The sequence below is a fragment of the Silurus aristotelis genome (genome assembly GCF_946808225.1).
Source record: "Silurus aristotelis genome assembly, chromosome: 9".
Lineage (NCBI taxonomy): Eukaryota > Metazoa > Chordata > Actinopteri > Siluriformes > Siluridae > Silurus > Silurus aristotelis.
The window spans coordinates 1,200,610-1,224,419 of NC_139582.1; the positions used below are offsets into that span (position 1 = coordinate 1,200,610).

A 23,810-nucleotide genomic window follows, 5' to 3' on the forward strand; every position below is an offset into this window, starting at 1 on the left:
CTGTTCTCCTCTCTGTCTAAAGCCTGCACAGTCTTCAGTTCTCCTGAGTACTTTCCGATTGAGAAATACTTCTTGGTGTCCCCTCTCAGTGAGTACCTACACAAGAGGAAAAGAACGTTCTGTTCACTTCTGCTGCTCGAACCACAAATTTGTTCCAGTGCAGGTGTTGAACTGCTGAACTGCACAGCTTCATGGGTCCTATTAATCCACGTCCTGCAGGAACTGAGGACTCTGCAACTCAACTGAGTTTTATTATAAATAAATAACATACACATTTACAGAGAGACGGATGATTACAGTGGCTTTTGATGAAAGAGACCGTTTTCATTTGATGCTTAGGTTTTGATTTAGATTGTATTTCTGTAGCAGATGAAAAACGACAAGTCATTGTCATTCATATAACAAATAAGGGAACCTAATTGTATAGAAGGTCTTTAGATGCCTTTACTTGAACTAGGAGACTCAAATCTGTTCCAGCGTGACAATGCTCCTCCATGAAGATCTGCTGTACATGAGATGGAGTGGAAAATCTCCTGCTATAGAGGTATAAACCCTAATAAACCTGAAAAAATGTGCCTCCTCATATCACCTACATCAGTAAATTGACTTTAATAACACTCTTGTGGCTGAATAAATCTCCACAAAATCTAGTGGAACATCTTCCCAGAAGAGTGGAGCTCATTATAACAGTGAACGGGACCTAAATATGAAATGGTATTAAAGATTAATCCAAATGATATAATAAATTTAATCGAACTAAATGCAATATAATAAACATCTAAGTGAACAAAATACAGTGTTTAATACTGACTTCAGGTAGCTTTACTGCAAAAATAAACAAACAAACAAATAAATAAATAAATAAATAAATAAATTCTTGCCTGTAGTCATATTGATGTAGTATTTGTTTTCATTTCGATTACACCAAATTTATATCATTAAAACATTTAACCTTTAACCTGAAACATTATTTCCGGATAATTTCGCTCATTTTGCAAAATTTTTAGCTAAATTGGTGTAATAAAGCTTTATTTGGTTTATTATAATCTTACAATAGGAAATTATTCATCATTTTGACTTTATTCAGATTTCCACTTGACTGTAAGTGTAAATCTGCTTCGTCTCTCGGTGAAAAAAGAAACACTGGTGTGTAAGAATACGTGTGTTTTTATGAAGGATGTTCTTCAGGTGCTCCTACCTGACTGGATGGGAGTCAGGGTCGTAAGCCCTAATCGTAGCTATGACCCTTCCTGGCTCCTCCCCCTCTCTGACCGTGACCTCGTAGTGACTCTGGGACAGAACAGGGCCCTCGTTGATGTCGTCGATGTAGATGGAGACGGTGGCGGTGGATGCGGGTCCGTACCTTCCTCTCACCAGCGCCACGGGGTTCTGAGCACTGAGCACCAGGATGTACTCACTCTCTCGCTCAAAATCCAGAACCTGAGGAACAGGAAACGGTACATTAGCGCTTTGTACACTGAGGAAACGGTACATTAGCGCTCTGTACACGGAGGAACAGGAAACGGTACATTAGCGCTCTGTACACTGAGGAAGAGGAAACGGTACGTTAGCGCTCTGTACACGGAGGAAGAGGAAACGGTACGTTAGCGCTCTGTACACGGAGGAAGAGGAAACGGTACGTTAGCGCTCTGTACACGGAGGAAGAGGAAACGGTACGTTAGCGCTCTGTACACGGAGGAAGAGGAAACGGTACGTTAGCGCTCTGTACACTGAGGAAACGGTACGTTAGCGCTCTGTACACTGAGGAAACGGTACGTTAGCGCTCTGTACGCTGAGGAACAGGAAATGGTATGTTAGCGCTCTGTACACTGAGGAACAGGAAACGGTACGTTAGCGCTCTGTACACTGAGGAAACGGTACGTTAGCGCTCTGTACGCTGAGGAACAGGAAATGGTACGTTAGCGCTCTGTACGCTGAGGAACAGGAAACGGTACGTTAGCACTCTGTACACTGAGGAAACGGTACGTTAGCGCTCTGTACACGAAGGGAAGAGGAAACGGTACGTTAGCGCTCTGTACACGGAGGAAGAGGAAACGGTACGTTAGCGCTCTGTACACGAAGGGAAGAGGAAACGGTACGTTAGCGCTCTGTACACGAAGGGAAGAGGAAACGGTACGTTAGCGCTCTGTACACGGAGGAAGAGGAAATGGTACGTTAGCGCTCTGTACACTGAGGAAACGGTACGTTAGCGCTCTGTACACTGAGGAAACGGTACGTTAGCGCTCTGTACGCTGAGGAACAGGAAATGGTATGTTAGCGCTCTGTACGCTGAGGAACAGGAAATGGTACGTTAGTGCTCTGTACACGGAGGAACAGGAAACGGTACGTTAGCACTCTGTACACTGAGGAAACGGTACGTTAGCGCTCTGTACGCTGAGGAACAGGAAATGGTATGTTAGCGCTCTGTACGCCAAGGAACAGGAAACGGTATGTTAGCGCTCTGTACACTGAGGAAACGGTACGTTAGCGCTCTGTACGCTGAGGAACAGGAAATGGTATGTTAGCGCTCTGTACGCTGAGGAACAGGAAACAGTACGTTAGCACTCTGAATACTGAAGAAACGGTACATTAGCGCTCTGTACGCTGAGGAACAGGAAATAGTATGTTAGCGCTCTGTACGCTGAGGAACAGGAAACGGTATGTTAGCGCTCTGTACACTGAGGAAGCGGTACGTTAGCGCTCTGTACGCTGAGGAACAGGAAATGGTATGTTAGCGCTCTGTACACTGAGGAAACGGTACGTTAGCGCTCTGTACACTGAGGAAACGGTACTTTTGCACTCTGTACACTGAGGAACAGGAAACGGTAAGTTAGCGTTCTGTACGCTGAGGAAACGGTACGTTAGCGCTCTGTACACTGAGGAACAGGAAACGGTACGTTAGCGTTCTGTACACTAAGGAACAGGAAACGGTACGTTAGCGCTCTGTACACTGAGGAACATGAAACGGTATGTTAGCGCTCTGTACACTGAGGAAACGGTACGTTAGCGCTCTGTACACTGAGGAACAGGAAACGGTACGTTAGCGTTCTGTACACTAAGGAACAGGAAACGGTACGTTAGCGCTCTGTACACTGAGGAACATGAAACGGTATGTTAGCGCTCTGTACACTGAGGAAACGGTACGTTAGCGCTCTGTACGCTGAGGAACAGGAAATGGTATGTTAGCGCTCTGTACACGGAGAAAGAGGAAACGGTACGTTAGCGCTCTGTACACTGAGGAAACGGTACGTTAGCGCTCTGTACACTGAGGAAACGGTACGTTAGCGCTCTGTACGCTGAGGAACAGGAAATGGTATGTTAGCGCTCTGTACACTGAGGAACAGGAAACGGTACGTTAGCGCTCTGTACACTGAGGAAACGGTACGTTAGCGCTCTGTACGCTGAGGAACAGGAAATGGTACGTTAGCGCTCTGTACGCTGAGGAACAGGAAACGGTACGTTAGCACTCTGTACACTGAGGAAACGGTACGTTAGCGCTCTGTACACGAAGGGAAGAGGAAACGGTACGTTAGCGCTCTGTACACGGAGGAAGAGGAAACGGTACGTTAGCGCTCTGTACACGAAGGGAAGAGGAAACGGTACGTTAGCGCTCTGTACACGAAGGGAAGAGGAAACGGTACGTTAGCGCTCTGTACACGGAGGAAGAGGAAATGGTACGTTAGCGCTCTGTACACTGAGGAAGCGGTACGTTAGCGCTCTGTACGCTGAGGAACAGGAAATGGTATGTTAGCGCTCTGTACACTGAGGAAACGGTACGTTAGCGCTCTGTACACTGAGGAAACGGTACTTTTGCACTCTGTACACTGAGGAACAGGAAACGGTAAGTTAGCGTTCTGTACGCTGAGGAAACGGTACGTTAGCGCTCTGTACACTGAGGAACAGGAAACGGTACGTTAGCGTTCTGTACACTAAGGAACAGGAAACGGTACGTTAGCGCTCTGTACACTGAGGAACATGAAACGGTACGTTAGCGCTCTGTACACTGAGGAACAGGAAATGGTATGTTAGCGCTCTGTACACGGAGGAAGAGGAAACGGTACGTTAGCGCTCTGTACACTGAGGAAACGGTACGTTAGCGCTCTGTACACTGAGGAAACGGTACGTTAGCGCTCTGTACGCTGAGGAACAGGAAATGGTATGTTAGCGCTCTGTACACTGAGGAACAGGAAACGGTACGTTAGCGCTCTGTACACTGAGGAAACGGTACGTTAGCGCTCTGTACGCTGAGGAACAGGAAATGGTACGTTAGCGCTCTGTACGCTGAGGAACAGGAAACGGTACGTTAGCACTCTGTACACTGAGGAAACGGTACGTTAGCGCTCTGTACACGAAGGGAAGAGGAAACGGTACGTTAGCGCTCTGTACACGGAGGAAGAGGAAACGGTACGTTAGCGCTCTGTACACGAAGGGAAGAGGAAACGGTACGTTAGCGCTCTGTACACGAAGGGAAGAGGAAACGGTACGTTAGCGCTCTGTACACGGAGGAAGAGGAAATGGTACGTTAGCGCTCTGTACACTGAGGAAACGGTACGTTAGCGCTCTGTACACTGAGGAAACGGTACGTTAGCGCTCTGTACGCTGAGGAACAGGAAATGGTATGTTAGCGCTCTGTACGCTGAGGAACAGGAAATGGTACGTTAGTGCTCTGTACACGGAGGAACAGGAAACGGTACGTTAGCACTCTGTACACTGAGGAAACGGTACGTTAGCGCTCTGTACGCTGAGGAACAGGAAATGGTATGTTAGCGCTCTGTACGCCAAGGAACAGGAAACGGTATGTTAGCGCTCTGTACACTGAGGAAACGGTACGTTAGCGCTCTGTACGCTGAGGAACAGGAAATGGTATGTTAGCGCTCTGTACGCTGAGGAACAGGAAACAGTACGTTAGCACTCTGAATACTGAAGAAACGGTACATTAGCGCTCTGTACGCTGAGGAACAGGAAATAGTATGTTAGCGCTCTGTACGCTGAGGAACAGGAAACGGTATGTTAGCGCTCTGTACACTGAGGAAGCGGTACGTTAGCGCTCTGTACGCTGAGGAACAGGAAATGGTATGTTAGCGCTCTGTACACTGAGGAAACGGTACGTTAGCGCTCTGTACGCTGAGGAACAGGAAATGGTATGTTAGCGCTCTGTACACTGAGGAACAGGAAACGGTACGTTAGCGCTCTGTACACTGAGGAAACGGTACGTTAGCTCTCTGTACGCTGAGGAACAGGAAATGGTATGTTAGCGCTCTGTACGCTGAGGAACAGGAAACGGTACGTTAGCACTCTGTACACTGAGGAAACGGTACGTTAGCGCTCTGTACACGGAGGAAGAGGAAACGGTACGTTAGCGCTCTGTACACGGAGGAAGAGGAAACGGTACGTTAGCGCTCTGTACACGGAGGAAGAGGAAACGGTACGTTAGCGCTCTGTACACTGAGAAAACGGTACGTTAGCGCTCTGTACACTGAGGAAACGGTACGTTAGCGCTCTGTACGCTGAGGAACAGGAAATGGTATGTTAGCGCTCTGTACGCTGAGGAACAGGAAATGGTACGTTAGCGCTCTGTACACTGAGGAAACGGTACGTTAGCACTCTGTACACTGAGGAAACGGTACGTTAGCGCTCTGTACGCTGAGGAACAGGAAATGGTATGTTAGCGCTCTGTACGCCGAGGAACAGGAAACGGTATGTTAGCGCTCTGTACACTGAGGAAACGGTACGTTAGCGCTCTGTACGCTGAGGAACAGGAAATGGTATGTTAGCGCTCTGTACGCTGAGGAACAGGAAACAGTACGTTAGCACTCTGAATACTGAAGAAACGGTACATTAGCGCTCTGTACGCTGAGGAACAGGAAATGGTATGTTAGCGCTCTGTACGCTGAGGAACAGGAAACGGTATGTTAGCGCTCTGTACACTGAGGAAGCGGTACGTTAGCGCTCTGTACGCTGAGGAACAGGAAATGGTATGTTAGCGCTCTGTACGCTGAGGAACAGAAAACGGTACGTTAGCACTCTGTACACTGAGGAAACGGTACGTTAGCGCTCTGTACGCTGAGGAACAGGAAACAGTACGTTAGCGCTCTGTACACTGAGGAACAGGAAACGGTACGTTAGCGCTCTGTACACTGAGGAACAGGAAACAGTACGTTAGCGCTCTGTACACTAAGGAACAGGAAACGGTACGTTAGCGCTCTGTACACTGAGGAAACGGTACTTTTGCGCTCTGTACACCGAGGAACAGGAAACGGTAAGTTAGCGTTCTGTACACTGAGGAAACGGTACATTAGCGCTCTGTACGCTGAGGAACAGGAAACAGTACGTTAGCGCTCTGTACACTGAGGAACAGGAAACGGTACGTTAGCGCTCTGTACACTGAGGAACAGGAAACAGTACGTTAGCGCTCTGTACACTGAGGAACAGGAAACGGTACGTTAGCGCTCTGTACACTGAGGAAACGGTACTTTTGCGCTCTGTACACTGAGGAACAGGAAACGGTAAGTTAGCGTTCTGTACACTGAGGAAGCGGTACGTTAGCGCTCTGTACGCTGAGGAACAGGAAATGGTATGTTAGCGCTCTGTACGCTGAGGAACAAAAAACGGTACGTTAGCACTCTGTACACTGAGGAAACGGTACGTTAGCGCTCTGTACGCTGAGGAACAGGAAACAGTACGTTAGCGCTCTGTACACTGAGGAACAGGAAACGGTACGTTAGCGCTCTGTACACTGAGGAAACGGTACGTTAGCGCTCTGTACACTGAGGAACAGGAAACGGTAAGTTAGCGCTCTGTACACTGAGGAAACGGTACGTTAGCGCTCTGTACGCTGAGGAACAGGAAATGGTATGTTAGCGCTCTGTACGCTGAGGAACAGGAAATGGTACGTTAGTGCTCTGTACACGGAGGAACAGGAAACGGTACGTTAGCACTCTGTACACTGAGGAAACGGTACATTAGCGCTCTGTACGCTGAGGAACAGGAAATGGTATGTTAGCGCTCTGTACGCCGAGGAACAGGAAACGGTATGTTAGCGCTCTGTACACTGAGGAAACGGTACGTTAGCGCTCTGTACGCTGAGGAACAGGAAATGGTATGTTAGCGCTCTGTACGCTGAGGAACAGGAAACAGTACGTTAGCACTCTGAATACTGAAGAAACGGTACATTAGCGCTCTGTACGCTGAGGAACAGGAAATGGTATGTTAGCGCTCTGTACGCTGAGGAACAGGAAACGGTATGTTAGCGCTCTGTACACTGAGGAAGCGGTACGTTAGCGCTCTGTACGCTGAGGAACAGGAAATGGTATGTTAGCGCTCTGTACGCTGAGGAACAGGAAACAGTACGTTAGCGCTCTGTACACTGAGGAACAGGAAACGGTACGTTAGCGCTCTGTACGCTGAGGAACAGGAAACAGTACGTTAGCGCTCTGTACACTGAGGAACAGGAAACGGTACGTTAGCGCTCTGTACACTGAGGAAACGGTACTTTTGCGCTCTGTACACTGAGGAACAGGAAACGGTAAGTTAGCGTTCTGTACACTGAGGAAACGGTACATTAGCGCTCTGTACGCTGAGGAACAGGAAACAGTACGTTAGCGCTCTGTACACTGAGGAACAGGAAACGGTACGTTAGCGCTCTGTACACTGAGGAACAGGAAACAGTACGTTAGCGCTCTGTACACTGAGGAACAGGAAACGGTACGTTAGCGCTCTGTACACTGAGGAAACGGTACTTTTGCGCTCTGTACACTGAGGAACAGGAAACGGTAAGTTAGCGTTCTGTACACTGAGGAAGCGGTACGTTAGCGCTCTGTACGCTGAGGAACAGGAAATGGTATGTTAGCGCTCTGTACGCTGAGGAACAGGAAACGGTACGTTAGCGCTCTGTACACTGAGGAAACGGTACGTTAGCGCTCTGTACACTGAGGAAACAGTACGTTAGCGCTCTGTACACTGAGGAAACGGTACGTTAGCGCTCTGTACGCTGAGGAACAGGAAATGGTATGTTAGCGCTCTGTACGCTGAGGAACAGGAAATGGTACGTTAGTGCTCTGTACACGGAGGAACAGGAAACGGTACGTTAGCACTCTGTACACTGAGGAAACGGTACGTTAGCGGTCTGTACGCTGAGGAACAGGAAATGGTATGTTAGCGCTCTGTACGCCGAGGAACAGGAAACGGTATGTTAGCGCTCTGTACACTGCGGAAACGGTACGTTAGCGCTCTGTACGCTGAGGAACAGGAAATGGTATGTTAGCGCTCTGTACGCTGAGGAACAGGAAACAGTACGTTAGCACTCTGAATACTGAAGAAACGGTACATTAGCGCTCTGTACGCTGAGGAACAGGAAATGGTATGTTAGCGCTCTGTACGCTGAGGAACAGGAAACGGTATGTTAGCGCTCTGTACACTGAGGAAGCGGTACGTTAGCGCTCTGTACGCTGAGGAACAGGAAATGGTATGTTAGCGCTCTGTACGCTGTGGAACAGGAAACGGTACGTTAGCACTCTGTACACTGAGGAAACGGTACATTAGCGCTCTGTACGCTGAGGAACAGGAAATGGTATGTTAGCGCTCTGTACGCTGAGGAACAGGAAACGGTACGTTAGCACTCTGTACACTGAGGAAACGGTACGTTAGCGCTCTGTACGCTGAGGAACAGGAAATGGTTTGTTAGCGCTCTGTACACTGAGGAACAGGAAACGGTACGTTAGCGCTCTGTACACTGAGGAAACGGTACGTTAGCGCTCTGTACGCTGAGGAACAGGAAATGGTATGTTAGCGCTCTGTACGCTGAAGAACAGGAAACGGTACGTTAGCACTCTGTACACTGAGGAAACGGTACGTTAGCGCTCTGTACACGGGGGAAGAGGAAACGGTACGTCAGCGCTCTGTACACGGAGGAAGAGGAAACGGTACGTTAGCGCTCTGTACACGGAGGAAACGGTACGTTAGCGCTCTGTACACAGAGGAAGAGGAAACGGTACGTTAGCGCTCTGTACACTGAGGAAACGGTACGTTAGCGCTCTGTACACTGAGGAAACGGTACGTTAGCGCTCTGTACGCTGAGGAACAGGAAATGGTATGTTAGCGCTCTGTACGCTGAGGAACAGGAAATGGTACGTTAGTGCTCTGTACACGGAGGAACAGGAAACGGTACGTTAGCACTCTGTACACTGAGGAAACGGTACGTTAGCGCTCTGTACGCTGAGGAACAGGAAATGGTATGTTAGCGCTCTGTACGCCGAGGAACAGGAAACGGTATGTTAGCGCTCTGTACACTGAGGAAACGGTACGTTAGCGCTCTGTACGCTGAGGAACAGGAAATGGTATGTTAGCGCTCTGTACGCTGAGGAACAGGAAACAGTACGTTAGCACTCTGAATACTGAAGAAACGGTACATTAGCGCTCTGTACGCTGAGGAACAGGAAATGGTATGTTAGCGCTCTGTACGCTGAGGAACAGGAAACGGTATGTTAGCGCTCTGTACACTGAGGAAGCGGTACGTTAGCGCTCTGTACGCTGAGGAACAGGAAATGGTATGTTAGCGCTCTGTACGCTGAGGAACAGAAAATGGTACGTTAGCACTCTGTACACTGAGGAAACGGTACGTTAGCGCTCTCTATGCTGAGGAACAGGAAATGGTATGTTAGCGCTCTGTACACTGAGGAACAGGAAACGGTACGTTAGCGCTCTGTACACTGAGGAAACGGTACGTTAGCGCTCTGTACGCTGAGGAACAGGAAATGGTATGTAAGCGCTCTGTACGCTGAGGAACAGGAAACGGTACGTTAGCACTCTGTACACTGAGGAAACGGTACGTTAGCGCTCTCTACGCTGAGGAACAGGAAACAGTACGTTAGCGCTCTGTACACTGAGGAACAGGAAACGGTACGTTAGAGCTTTGTACACTGAGGAACAGGAAACGGTACGTTAGCGCTCTGTACACTGAGGAACAGGAAACGGTACGTTAGCGCTCTGTACACTGAGGAACAGGAAACGGTACATTAGCGCTCTGTACGCTGAGGAACAGGAAACGGTATGTTAGCGCTCTGTACACTGAGGAACAGGAAACAGTACGTTAGCGCTCTGTACACTGAGGAACAGGAAACGGTACGTTAGCGCTCTGTACACTGAGGAAACGGTACTTTTGCACTCTGTACACTGAGGAACAGGAAACGGTAAGTTAGCGTTCTGTACGCTGAGGAAACGGTACGTTAGCGCTCTGTACACTGAGGAACAGGAAACGGTACGTTAGCGTTCTGTACACTAAGGAACAGGAAACGGTACGTTAGCGCTCTGTACACTGAGGAACATGAAACGGTACGTTAGCGCTCTGTACACTGAGGAAACGGTACGTTAGCGCTCTGTACGCTGAGGAACAGGAAATGGTATGTTAGCGCTCTGTACGCTGAGGAACAGGAAACGGTACGTTAGCACTCTGAATACTGAGGAAACGGTACGTTAGCGCTCTGTACGCTGAGGAACAGGAAACGGTACGTTAGCGCTCTGTACACTGAGGAACAGGAAACGGTACGTTAGCGCTCTGTACACTGAGGAACAGGAAACGGTACGTTAGCGCTCTGTACACTGAGGAACAGGAAACGGTACGTTAGCGCTCTGTACACTGAGGAACAGGAAACGGTACGTTAGCGCTCTGTACACTGAGGAACAGGAAACGGTACGTTAGCGCTCTGTACACTGAGGAACAGGAAACGGTACGTTAGCGCTCTGTACGCTGAGGAACAGGAAACGGTACGTTAGCGCTCTGTACGCTGAGGAACAGGAAATGGTATGTTAGCGCTCTGTACGCTGAGGAACAGGAAATGGTACGTTAGTGCTCTGTACACGGAGGAACAGGAAACGGTACGTTAGCACTCTGTACACTGAGGAAACGGTACGTTAGCGCTCTGTACGCTGAGGAACAGGAAATGGTATGTTAGCGCTCTGTACGCCAAGGAACAGGAAACGGTATGTTAGCGCTCTGTACACTGAGGAAACGGTACGTTAGCGCTCTGTACGCTGAGGAACAGGAAATGGTATGTAAGCGCTCTGTACGCTGAGGAACAGGAAACAGTACGTTAGCACTCTGAATACTGAAGAAACGGTACATTAGCGCTCTGTACGCTGAGGAACAGGAAATAGTATGTTAGCGCTCTGTACGCTGAGGAACAGGAAACGGTATGTTAGCGCTCTGTACACTGAGGAAGCGGTACGTTAGCGCTCTGTACGCTGAGGAACAGGAAACGGTATGTTAGCGCTCTGTACACTGAGGAAACGGTACGTTAGCGCTCTGTACGCTGAGGAACAGGAAATGGTATGTTAGCGCTCTGTACACTGAGGAACAGGAAACGGTACGTTAGCGCTCTGTACACTGAGGAAACGGTACGTTAGCTCTCTGTACGCTGAGGAACAGGAAATGGTATGTTAGCGCTCTGTACGCTGAGGAACAGGAAACGGTACGTTAGCACTCTGTACACTGAGGAAACGGTACGTTAGCGCTCTGTACACGGAGGAAGAGGAAACGGTACGTTAGCGCTCTGTACACGGAGGAAGAGGAAACAGTACGTTAGCGCTCTGTACACGGAGGAAGAGGAAACGGTACGTTAGCGCTCTGTACACTGAGAAAACGGTACGTTAGCGCTCTGTACACTGAGGAAACGGTACGTTAGCGCTCTGTACGCTGAGGAACAGGAAATGGTATGTTAGCGCTCTGTACGCTGAGGAACAGGAAATGGTACGTTAGCGCTCTGTACACTGAGGAAACGGTACGTTAGCACTCTGTACACTGAGGAAACGGTACGTTAGCGCTCTGTACGCTGAGGAACAGGAAATGGTATGTTAGCGCTCTGTACGCCGAGGAACAGGAAACGGTATGTTAGCGCTCTGTACACTGAGGAAACGGTACGTTAGCGCTCTGTACGCTGAGGAACAGGAAATGGTATGTTAGCGCTCTGTACGCTGAGGAACAGGAAACAGTACGTTAGCACTCTGAATACTGAAGAAACGGTACATTAGCGCTCTGTACGCTGAGGAACAGGAAATGGTATGTTAGCGCTCTGTACGCTGAGGAACAGGAAACGGTATGTTAGCGCTCTGTACACTGAGGAAGCGGTACGTTAGCGCTCTGTACGCTGAGGAACAGGAAATGGTATGTTAGCGCTCTGTACGCTGAGGAACAGAAAACGGTACGTTAGCACTCTGTACACTGAGGAAACGGTACGTTAGCGCTCTGTACGCTGAGGAACAGGAAACAGTACGTTAGCGCTCTGTACACTGAGGAACAGGAAACGGTACGTTAGCGCTCTGTACACTGAGGAAACGGTACTTTTGCGCTCTGTACACTGAGGAACAGGAAACGGTAAGTTAGCGTTCTGTACACTGAGGAAACGGTACATTAGCGCTCTGTACGCTGAGGAACAGGAAACAGTACGTTAGCGCTCTGTACACTGAGGAACAGGAAACGGTACGTTAGCGCTCTGTACACTGAGGAACAGGAAACAGTACGTTAGCGCTCTGTACACTGAGGAACAGGAAACGGTACGTTAGCGCTCTGTACACTGAGGAAACGGTACTTTTGCGCTCTGTACACCGAGGAACAGGAAACGGTAAGTTAGCGTTCTGTACACTGAGGAAACGGTACATTAGCGCTCTGTACGCTGAGGAACAGGAAACAGTACGTTAGCGCTCTGTACACTGAGGAACAGGAAACGGTACGTTAGCGCTCTGTACACTGAGGAACAGGAAACGGTACGTTAGCGCTCTGTACACTGAGGAACAGGAAACAGTACGTTAGCGCTCTGTACACTGAGGAACAGGAAACGGTACGTTAGCGCTCTGTACACTGAGGAAACGGTACTTTTGCGCTCTGTACACTGAGGAACAGGAAACGGTAAGTTAGCGTTCTGTACACTGAGGAAGCGGTACGTTAGCGCTCTGTACGCTGAGGAACAGGAAATGGTATGTTAGCGCTCTGTACGCTGAGGAACAAAAAACGGTACGTTAGCACTCTGTACACTGAGGAAACGGTACGTTAGCGCTCTGTACGCTGAGGAACAGGAAACAGTACGTTAGCGCTCTGTACACTGAGGAACAGGAAACGGTACGTTAGCGCTCTGTACACTGAGGAAACGGTACGTTAGCGCTCTGTACACTGAGGAACAGGAAACGGTAAGTTAGCGCTCTGTACACTGAGGAAACGGTACGTTAGCGCTCTGTACGCTGAGGAACAGGAAATGGTATGTTAGCGCTCTGTACGCTGAGGAACAGGAAATGGTACGTTAGTGCTCTGTACACGGAGGAACAGGAAACGGTACGTTAGCACTCTGTACACTGAGGAAACGGTACATTAGCGCTCTGTACGCTGAGGAACAGGAAATGGTATGTTAGCGCTCTGTACGCCGAGGAACAGGAAACGGTATGTTAGCGCTCTGTACACTGAGGAAACGGTACGTTAGCGCTCTGTACGCTGAGGAACAGGAAATGGTATGTTAGCGCTCTGTACGCTGAGGAACAGGAAACAGTACGTTAGCACTCTGAATACTGAAGAAACGGTACATTAGCGCTCTGTACGCTGAGGAACAGGAAATGGTATGTTAGCGCTCTGTACGCTGAGGAACAGGAAACAGTACGTTAGCGCTCTGTACACTGAGGAACAGGAAACGGTACGTTAGCGCTCTGTACACTGAGGAAACGGTACTTTTGCGCTCTGTACACTGAGGAACAGGAAACGGTAAGTTAGCGTTCTGTACACTGAGGAAACGGTACATTAGCGCTCTGTACGCTGAGGAACAGGAAACAGTACGTTAGCGCTCTGTACACTGAGGAACAGGAAACGGTACGTTAGCGCTCTGTACACTGAGGAACAGGAAACAGTACGTTAGCGCTCTGTACACTTAGGAACAGGAAACGGTACGTTAGCGCTCTGTACACTGAGGAAACGGTACTTTTGCGCTCTGTACACTGAGGAACAGGAAACGGTAAGTTAGCGTTCTGTACACTGAGGAAGCGGTACGTTAGCGCTCTGTACGCTGAGGAACAGGAAATGGTATGTTAGCGCTCTGTACGCTGAGGAACAGGAAACGGTACGTTAGCGCTCTGTACACTGAGGAAACGGTACGTTAGCGCTCTGTACACTGAGGAAACGGTACGTTAGCGCTCTGTACACTGAGGAAACGGTACGTTAGCGCTCTGTACGCTGAGGAACAGGAAATGGTATGTTAGCGCTCTGTACGCTGAGGAACAGGAAATGGTACGTTAGTGCTCTGTACACGGAGGAACAGGAAACGGTACGTTAGCACTCTGTACACTGAGTAAACGGTACGTTAGCGGTCTGTACGCTGTGGAACAGGAAATGGTATGTTAGCGCTCTGTACGCCGAGGAACAGGAAACGGTATGTTAGCGCTCTGTACACTGCGGAAACGGTACGTTAGCGCTCTGTACGCTGAGGAACAGGAAATGGTATGTTAGCGCTCTGTACGCTGAGGAACAGGAAACAGTACGTTAGCACTCTGAATACTGAAGAAACGGTACATTAGCGCTCTGTACGCTGAGGAACAGGAAATGGTATGTTAGCGCTCTGTACGCTGAGGAACAGGAAACGGTATGTTAGCGCTCTGTACACTGAGGAAGCGGTACGTTAGCGCTCTGTACGCTGAGGAACAGGAAATGGTATGTTAGCGCTCTGTACGCTGAGGAACAGGAAACGGTACGTTAGCACTCTGTACACTGAGGAAACGGTACATTAGCGCTCTGTACGCTGAGGAACAGGAAATGGTATGTTAGCGCTCTGTACGCTGAGGAACAGGAAACGGTACGTTAGCACTCTGTACACTGAGGAAACGGTACGTTAGCGCTCTGTACGCTGAGGAACAGGAAATGGTTTGTTAGCGCTCTGTACACTGAGGAACAGGAAACGGTACGTTAGCGCTCTGTACACTGAGGAAACGGTACGTTAGCGCTCTGTACGCTGAGGAACAGGAAATGGTATGTTAGCGCTCTGTACGCTGAAGAACAGGAAACGGTACGTTAGCACTCTGTACACTGAGGAAACGGTACGTTAGCGCTCTGTACACGGGGGAAGAGGAAACGGTACGTCAGCGCTCTGTACACGGAGGAAGAGGAAACGGTACGTTAGCGCTCTGTACACGGAGGAAACGGTACGTTAGCGCTCTGTACACAGAGGAAGAGGAAACGGTACGTTAGCGCTCTGTACACTGAGGAAACGGTACGTTAGCGCTCTGTACACTGAGGAAACGGTACGTTAGCGCTCTGTACGCTGAGGAACAGGAAATGGTATGTTAGCGCTCTGTACGCTGAGGAACAGGAAATGGTACGTTAGTGCTCTGTACACGGAGGAACAGGAAACGGTACGTTAGCGCTCTGTACACTGAGGAAACGGTACGTTAGCGCTCTGTACGCTGAGGAACAGGAAATGGTATGTTAGCGCTCTGTACGCTGAGGAACAGGAAACGGTACGTTAGCACTCTGAATACTGAGGAAACGGTACGTTAGCGCTCTGTACGCTGAGGAACAGGAAACAGTACGTTAGCGCTCTGTACACTGAGGAACAGGAAACGGTACGTTAGCGCTCTGTACACTGAGGAACAGGAAACGGTACGTTAGCGCTCTGTACACTGAGGAACCGGAAACGGTACGTTAGCGCTCTGTACACTGAGGAACAGGAAACGGTACGTTAGCGCTCTGTACACTGAGGAACAGGAAACGGTACGTTAGCGCTCTGTACACTGAGGAACAGGAAACGGTACGTTAGCGCTCTGTACACTGAGGAACAGGAAACGGTACGTTAGCGCTCTGTACACTGAGGAACAGGAAACGGTACGTTAGCGCTCTGTACACTGAGGAACAGGAAACGGTACGTTAGCGCTCTGTACACTGAGGAACAGGAAACGGTACGTTAGCGCTCTGTACACTGAGGAACAGGAAACGGTACGTTAGCGCTCTGTACACTGAGGAAACGGTACTTTTGCGCTCTGTACACTGAGGAACAGGAAACGGTAAGTTAGCGTTCTGTACACTGAGGAAACGGTACGTTAGCGCTCTGTACGCTGAGGAACAGGAAACGGTACGTTAGCGCTCTGTACACTGAGGAAACGCTACGTTAGCGCTCTGTACGCTGAGGAACAGGAAACGGTACGTTAGCGCTCTGTACACTGAGGAACAGGAAACGGTAAGTTAGCGTTCTGTACACTGAGGAACAGGAAACGGTACGTTAGCGCTCTGTACACTGAGGAAACGGTACGTTAGCGCTCTGTACACTGAGGAACAGGAAACGGTACGTTAGCGCTCTGTACACTGAGGAAACGGTACGTTACCGCTCTGTACACTGAGGAACAGGAAACGGTACGTTAGCGCTCTGTACACTGAGGAAACGGTACGTTAGCGCTCTGTACGCTGAGGAACAGGAAACAGTACGTTAAGGTGACAGTTTTCCAGTCTTATAGCACTTTCTTTCTTCCCTTCTTTCTTTACTTTGTTTTGTTCCTTTCATTTCTTTCTGATTCTTTCTTAATTTTGTTGTTTCTATTCTTTTGTTCTTAGATAGATAGATAGATAGATAGATAGATAGATAGATAGATAGATAGATAGATAGATAGATAGATAGATAGATAGATAGATAGATAGATAGATAGATAGGCAGACAGACAGACAGACAGACAGACAGATATTATATATACAGTGGAACCTCGGAGCTCGCGGCCTCAGCGCTCGTGACCTCGCATGCTCGCGACTTTCATTCCAACCGGCGACTCTCATTCAGATCGGCTCGTGAGCAACCGCGAGCTGCTCAAAACGCTAGTTTTAACATTTCTAATCAAGGTTTATCTCATTAAAATTGTCCAAAAAATGCTTTAAAACTATTTTTATTATGTATTATTATACTGTACTTCTCTACTGCATACTTTACTGTACCTGTACTTTATTATTTTTTAATTAAGCATTGTAATTGCTGTTAATTTACATAAAGTATTGTTAAAATAGTCTAATAATTAAGTGTTATGGAGTGAAAAATTGTTATTTACTCATTTAAATCGATTTCGCATAGGGTTCTTTGGGTTTTTACTGGGTTGGAAGGGGCGTATCAAAAGGTCGCGAAAATTCGGAACTCGCGACCGGTCTTGGTCCCTAACCCTTGTGAGCTCCGAGGTTCCACTGTATATATATATATATATATATATATATATAGAGAGAGAGAGAGAGAGAGAGAGAGAGAGAGAGAGAGAGAGCACTCATAAAATATTCAGACCTTTTTTTTTGCACTTCAAAGTAAATTTATGATTTGTTGTCTGTCTGAACTAAAGAAATGAGAGTAAATCTGAACCATATTGAATTTCAGAGCATCATATTTTTTTCTATTGCATCGTATTGCATTGAATAACAGTTTTGAATCGAAATCAGATCGGATATGAGGCTGCACATCCCACATAAATATATACAGTGAGGAAAATAAGTATTTGAACACCCTGCTATTTTGCAAGTTCTCCCACTTAGAAATCATGGAGGGGTCTGAAATTGTCATCGTAGGTGCATGTCCACTGTGAGAGACATAATCTAAAAAAAAAAATCCAGAAATCACAATATATGATTTTTAAACTATTTATTTGTATGATACAGCTGCAAATAAGTATTTGAACACCTGTCTATCAGCTAGAATTCTGACCCTCAAAGACCTGTTAGTCTGCCTTTAAAATGTCCACCTCCACTACATTTATTATCCTAAATTAGATGCACCTGTTTGAGGTCGTTAGCTGCATAAGGACACCTGTCCACCCCATACAATCAGTAAGAATCCAACTACTAACATGGCCAAGACCAAAGAGCTGTCCAAAGACACTAGAGACAAAATTGTACACCTCCACAAGGCTGGAAAGGGCTACGGGGAAATTGCCAAGCAGCTTGGTGAAAAAAGGTCCACTGTTGGAGCAATCATTAGAAAATGGAAGAAGCTAAACATGACTGTCAATCTTCCTCAGACTGGGGCTCCATGAAAGATCTCACCTCGTGGGGTCTCAATGATCCTAAGGAAGGTGAGAAATCAGCCCAGAACTACACGGGAGGAGCTGGTCAATGAACTGAAAAGAGCTGGGACCACCGTTTCCAAGGTTACTGTTGGTAATACACTAAGACGTCATGGTTTGAAATCAAGCATGGCACGGAAGGTTCCCCTGCTTAAACCAGCACATGTCCAGGCACGTCTTAAGTTTGCCAATGACCATTTGGATGATCCAGAGGAGTCATGGAAGAAAGTCATGTGGTCAGATGAGACCAAAATAGAACTTTTGGGACATAATTCCACTAAACATGTTTGGAGGAAGAAGAATGATGAGTACCATCCCAAGAACACCATCCCTACTGTGAAGCATGGGGTTGGTAGCATCATGCTTTGGGGTGTTTTTTTGCACATGGGACAGGGCGACTGCACTGTATTAAGGAGAGGATGACCGGGGCCATGTATTGCGAGATTTTGGGGAACAACCTCCTTCCCTCAGTTAGAGCATTGAAGATGGGTCGAGGCTGGGTCTTCCAACATGACAATGACCCGAAGCACACAGCCAGGATAATCAAGGACTGGCTCTGTAAGAAGCATATCAAGGTTCTGGCGTGGCCTAGCCAGTCTCCAGACCTAAACCCAATAGAGAATCTTTGAAAGGGAGCTCAAACTCCGTGTTTCTCAGCGACAGGCTAGAAACCTGACTGATCTAGAGAAGATCTGTGTGGAGGAGTGGCCAAAATCCCTCCTGCAGTGTGTGCAAACCTGGTGAAAAACTACAGGAAACGTTTGACCTCTGTAATTGCAAACAAAGGCTCCTGTACCAAATATTAACATTGACTTTCTCAGGTGTTCAAATACTTATTTGCAGCTGTATCATACAAATAAATAGTTTAAAAATCATACATTGTAATTTCTGGATTTTTTTATTTATTTTGTCTCTCACAGTGGACATGCACCTACGATGACAATTTCAGACCCCTCCATGATTTCTAAGTGGGAGAACTTGCAAAATAGCAGGGTGTTCAAATACTTATTTTCCTCACTGTATATATAAAATAAAGATACTGCATATTTCTGTCATGTAATGAAAGCAGGCCTGTTTACACAAACAATTTCCTACAATGCCTCTAATTAATAATAAACACAGGAGCTCTACTCACAACTATGGACCATGGCATAGTCTGTTCTCCTGAACTCCTGAACACAACATGCGGTGACATTGTTATGATTTAAACTGATGACCCCTCAGCGATAGAAAGTCATACACAAGTGCACCACTACAGAGTCCTTCACATCATTAACGGCAGATGATTCCATTTGAGCTCTCAAACAGAGCAGGTGGATACGTAGCAGTTGTGAGCTAATAGAATGTTAATATAGAGTGTTAATATAGAAAATGTGTTGGAGACGACCCAAATAAAAAAGGTACATCTTTATCAGACAGGAAGTCGTGTTACTGGTCAGAGCATTAAAAAACTTTTATAAACAATGAATGAATGAAGACGAGGGAAGTACCTTAGCGAGGACAAGAGAGACCTCGTTATTCTGTCTGTCCGTCACCAGAGAGAAGACCTCGTCCTCGTTCCCGGACTCTAGTCGATAGTCGACCAGCCAGCTGTCCCCACCCCATTCATCAGCATCCCACGCTGCCACCGCCGTCACCGTGGCACCCACCGGGGCATCCTCTGCCAAGTGAAATGGGCCGTACTACAGACACAGACAAAAGAGGAGTTTGTACAAACTCAGATATCAACAAACTGCAGTGAAAGATCTGTAATGTAAAAACACATTATATGTCTACACTATATGGGCAAAGGTTTGTGGACACCTGAGCATAAGATTGGTATGTGCCTCATTTGCTGTTAAAATATGCTCCACTCTTCTGGGAAGATGTTCCACTGGATTTTGTGGAGATTCATTCAGTCACCAGGGTGTTTGTAAAGTCTGGTACTGATGTAGGTGAGAAGGTGAGGAGGCCTGGGGTGCAGTCAGCATTCACATTCATTGTTCAATCAAGTTGGAGCTCTATAGCAGAAGATCTTCCACTCCAACCCATGGAAAGCAGATCTTCATGAAGCTGGGTTTGTGCTTTGTCATGCTGGAACAGGTTCAGGTCTCTTCTAGTTCAAGTGAAGGGAAAATGTAATGCTACCAGCTTTCCACTGTGTTTTTTCCACTTTAATGAAAGCTTTTCCAGTTGGTGTTGCCAGTTTTACTGAAAGGTTTAGTTACATGGCTGATCTTTATGCTTCTTCTTTTACATACTGTAGAGGGTTGATGTAAAGTTCTATTGTTGACATCATCTTATAGTACATGGTTTTATAAGAGGAGAAACTGTAAATCAGGTTTACAGAGGGCAAAGTGTAGAAAAGCAGTGATGTACTGGCAACCCTGCCAGGTTCATGTTAAATCTAGAAATTACAGGAATGTGCCGTAAACCAGTGCATGGTATTATTAAAGAAACATACTGTACGGTTAATTACAGTATAAATACTGTAAAATGAGTTAATATTATTCATTGAACTCGATTGTACTCAATGAGCATTGAATTATTATTATTGAATTATCGAACCATCATAAACTCATAGTGAAACAGAAACTCTTTCCAACTTTTAGTCTTTTTCGACTTTTTTTTTTTTTATGTCTACCAGAGAAGCACTGAAACTAGCAGAACCAGAAGTCTTGCAGATGCACAACACCACTCTATTTATAATATCATAGCTCATGTTCTTGCAGTGAGTCTTGGCAGGTTCAGGCGAGGCGAGGTGGACAGCTTCTCTATCTCAGCCTGTGTATCAGTATGTTTGGGAGAACAGTAATCAGCTCTTCTCACTGAGCTTCTGATCCACCAGGCCAAATCTGTCAACACTCACACTCACACTGCACCATCACACACTCACATGGCCACACCATCTCAACCTGCTCGAGAGTTTTTTCCACCTCTCGCTTTTGTGTGTGTGTGTGTGTGTGTGTGTGTGTGTGTCTGTGTGTGTGTGTGTGTGTGTGTGTGTGTGTGTGTGTGTGTGTGTGTGTGTGTGTGTGTGTGTGTTGAAGGGAACGGAGATTAACCCTGATTTTGGCAAACACACATTAATGAACAACTGCATGCCCTTTATTTTACAGTGGAACTTCGCACCAGCTAAACAGTGAACCCTAAAAATCTACATGCACAATGTAGCTGGATCTTTTCATCATGTGGTTATTGCTTAAGAGTTAGGGTAAACTGTTTGCCCTCCAGGTGCATGTTCCTATTATTGAACACTGGCAGCCTGGCACTGGAAGTGCATTAGCTCAGACTAGGTCCATCTTGTAAATCTTGGCCTCGTCTCAGAAAAGTCCTGGCTGTCAGCAGCAGGGGGAAATACGCAGCGCCTACGCGTCTTTCTTTTGGCATGCATGCTGGGCGTTTTATCATTTTTAGACTGTTTAGCAGAAAGTGTGAAAAACCCTGATCAGGATAAAGACATTACTGCAGATGCCTGATTTTTTTTAGTACATTCTTGCACATATATAAATATTTTATGCTTTTCTATACTATTTCATTTAGATCACTACAGAATAAACATGTTCTTTTCAAGGTCAATACACCCAAAAGGCCCCCAAATAAAAGTCTACATTTAGTCACCTGCCTTTAAGAGCAGTTGCCCATAATTACAGATGCATTTCATTTTCTATACGTACGGTTTTTTTTTCATAAAAACGTACAGAATTTGGTGAAGGAAGAACTCTATTGTGTTCCTAAAAATAATATTGTTCTTTCAGAGCTGTTGTTTTTCTGTTATTGCTCTTTTTTAAAGACACCCACATCCATCTCTTCACTCCTGTGTTATTCACACAGCGTGGGCAAGAGCATGGATAGGGGTTTTCCACATAACACAACAAAAATGAAGAAAGGTGGGCTTTTTATAGAAGATCGCCCCAGGAATAGCGATCTAAAAAGATTTCCTGAGAGACACGACCAGGATGGGGAATCCTCTGAAAGATGGAAAAATTTATTTGCTTTATATGATGGAAAACATTATGATATCTATCTGGAATTTTGGTCAAAAGTAAAATAATTTAATTAATAATTAGTGATTATTAGGGATTACATCTATCTATCTATCTATCTATCTATCTATCTATCTATCTATCTATCTATCTATCTATCTATCTATCTATCTATCTATCTATCTATCTATCTATCTATCTATCTATCTATTCACCCACTTTATCCATCTTTCTACTATAGCACACTCCTTTTTTATTTATCATTACCTTCATCAGGTCTATCTTTCAATATTTCATTCTCTAGATGTTTCCTTCTATCAATTTTCCTGCATAACTCTATCACTCTTTCTGTTTTTCTATAAATAACACAATATATTTTTCCTTTATCTCCCTGAATCATTCATGTCTACGAGAAATTCTTTCACAATAAAAACTCTATCTCTCTCATTTCACTCCATCTATCTCTCCATCATTCTCCAATTTCACCCCATCACTCTCTTCATTTATCTTTCTTTTGTTCTTTTTATCCTCCTAATGTCCCTACTTACTTCTTTCTTTCATTTTTCTTTCTTTCTTTCTTTCTTTCTTTCTTTCTTTCTTTCTTTCTTTCTTTCTTTCTTTCTTTCTTTCTTTCTTTCTTTCTTTCTTCCTTTAATCTTTTGGAATGTGCCTATATTTAGAGGGTTTTTCTAACTGCAATATTGACTACAGGATGCATGTTATTGGGTTGCTATAAACTTGCTCTTGGCCTTCCCTGAGTTGAATGTGATTATCTTTAAGAACACTATCCAGCTGAAACACTGAGCAGGAAAAACCCTCTGCAATATCAACCCTTTCCTATAAGCCTGAGATTAATTTTTAAATTCCCCTGGAAAATCTTTATCTCACTCACATCAGTAAATCAAATCAGCATCTGCCAGACCGGAGCAGAGAAATATACATACACCTCCAAATCCAATAGTGAGACTTAAACAAAGATCAAAATACACACATCAGTAACAATGTACAAAAGACTTTTACACTCAACCTTCGAACATAAATGCTATACATTTCATTAAGACTGACAGGCAGAGAGACCACACCTACTTTATGAGAACTGACAGGCAGAGAGACCACACCTACTTTATGAGGACTGGCAGGCAGAGAAACCACACCTACTTTATGAGGGCTGACAGGCAGAGAGACCACCCCTACTTTATTAGCACTGACAGGCAGAGAGACCACACCTACTTTATGAGGACTGACAGGCAGAGAGACCACACCTACTTTATGAGGACTGACAGGCAGAGAGACCACACCTACTTTATGAGGACTGACAGGCAAAGAGACCACACCTACTTTATGAGAACTGACAGGCAGAGAGACCACACCTACTTTATGAGGACTGACAGGCAGAGAAACCATGCCTACTTTATGAGGACTGACAGGCAGAGAAACCATGCCTACTTTATGAGGACTGACAGGCAAAGAGACCACACCTACTTTATGAGGACTGACAGGCAAGGAGACCACACCTACTTTATGAGAACTGACAGGCAAGGAGACCACACCTACTTTATGAGAACTGACAGGCAGAGAGACCATGCCTACTTTATGAGGACTGACAGGCAGAGAAACCATGCCTACTTTATGAGGACTGACAGGCAAAGAAACCACACCTACTTTATGAGGATTGACAGGCAGAGAGACCACACCTACTTTATGAGGACTGACAGGCAAAGAAACCACACCTACTTTATGAGGACTGACAGGCAAAGAAACCACACCTTTATGAGGACTGACAGGCAAAGAAACCACACC

The 23,810-nt window shown here is 46.3% G+C and overlaps 1 protein-coding gene across 1 annotated transcript in view; it reads right to left on the minus strand.

The window, feature by feature from the left end:
- Positions 1 to 23,810, minus strand: part of cdh16 (cadherin 16, KSP-cadherin) — a 55,030-nt gene that overhangs the window by 11,385 nt on the left and 19,835 nt on the right. Inside the window, 3 exon segments of the mRNA XM_083550168.1 lie at positions 8 to 96; positions 1,199 to 1,440; positions 19,536 to 19,727. Of these exon segments, the coding sequence (XP_083406294.1) occupies positions 8 to 96; positions 1,199 to 1,440; positions 19,536 to 19,727 (523 nt within the window).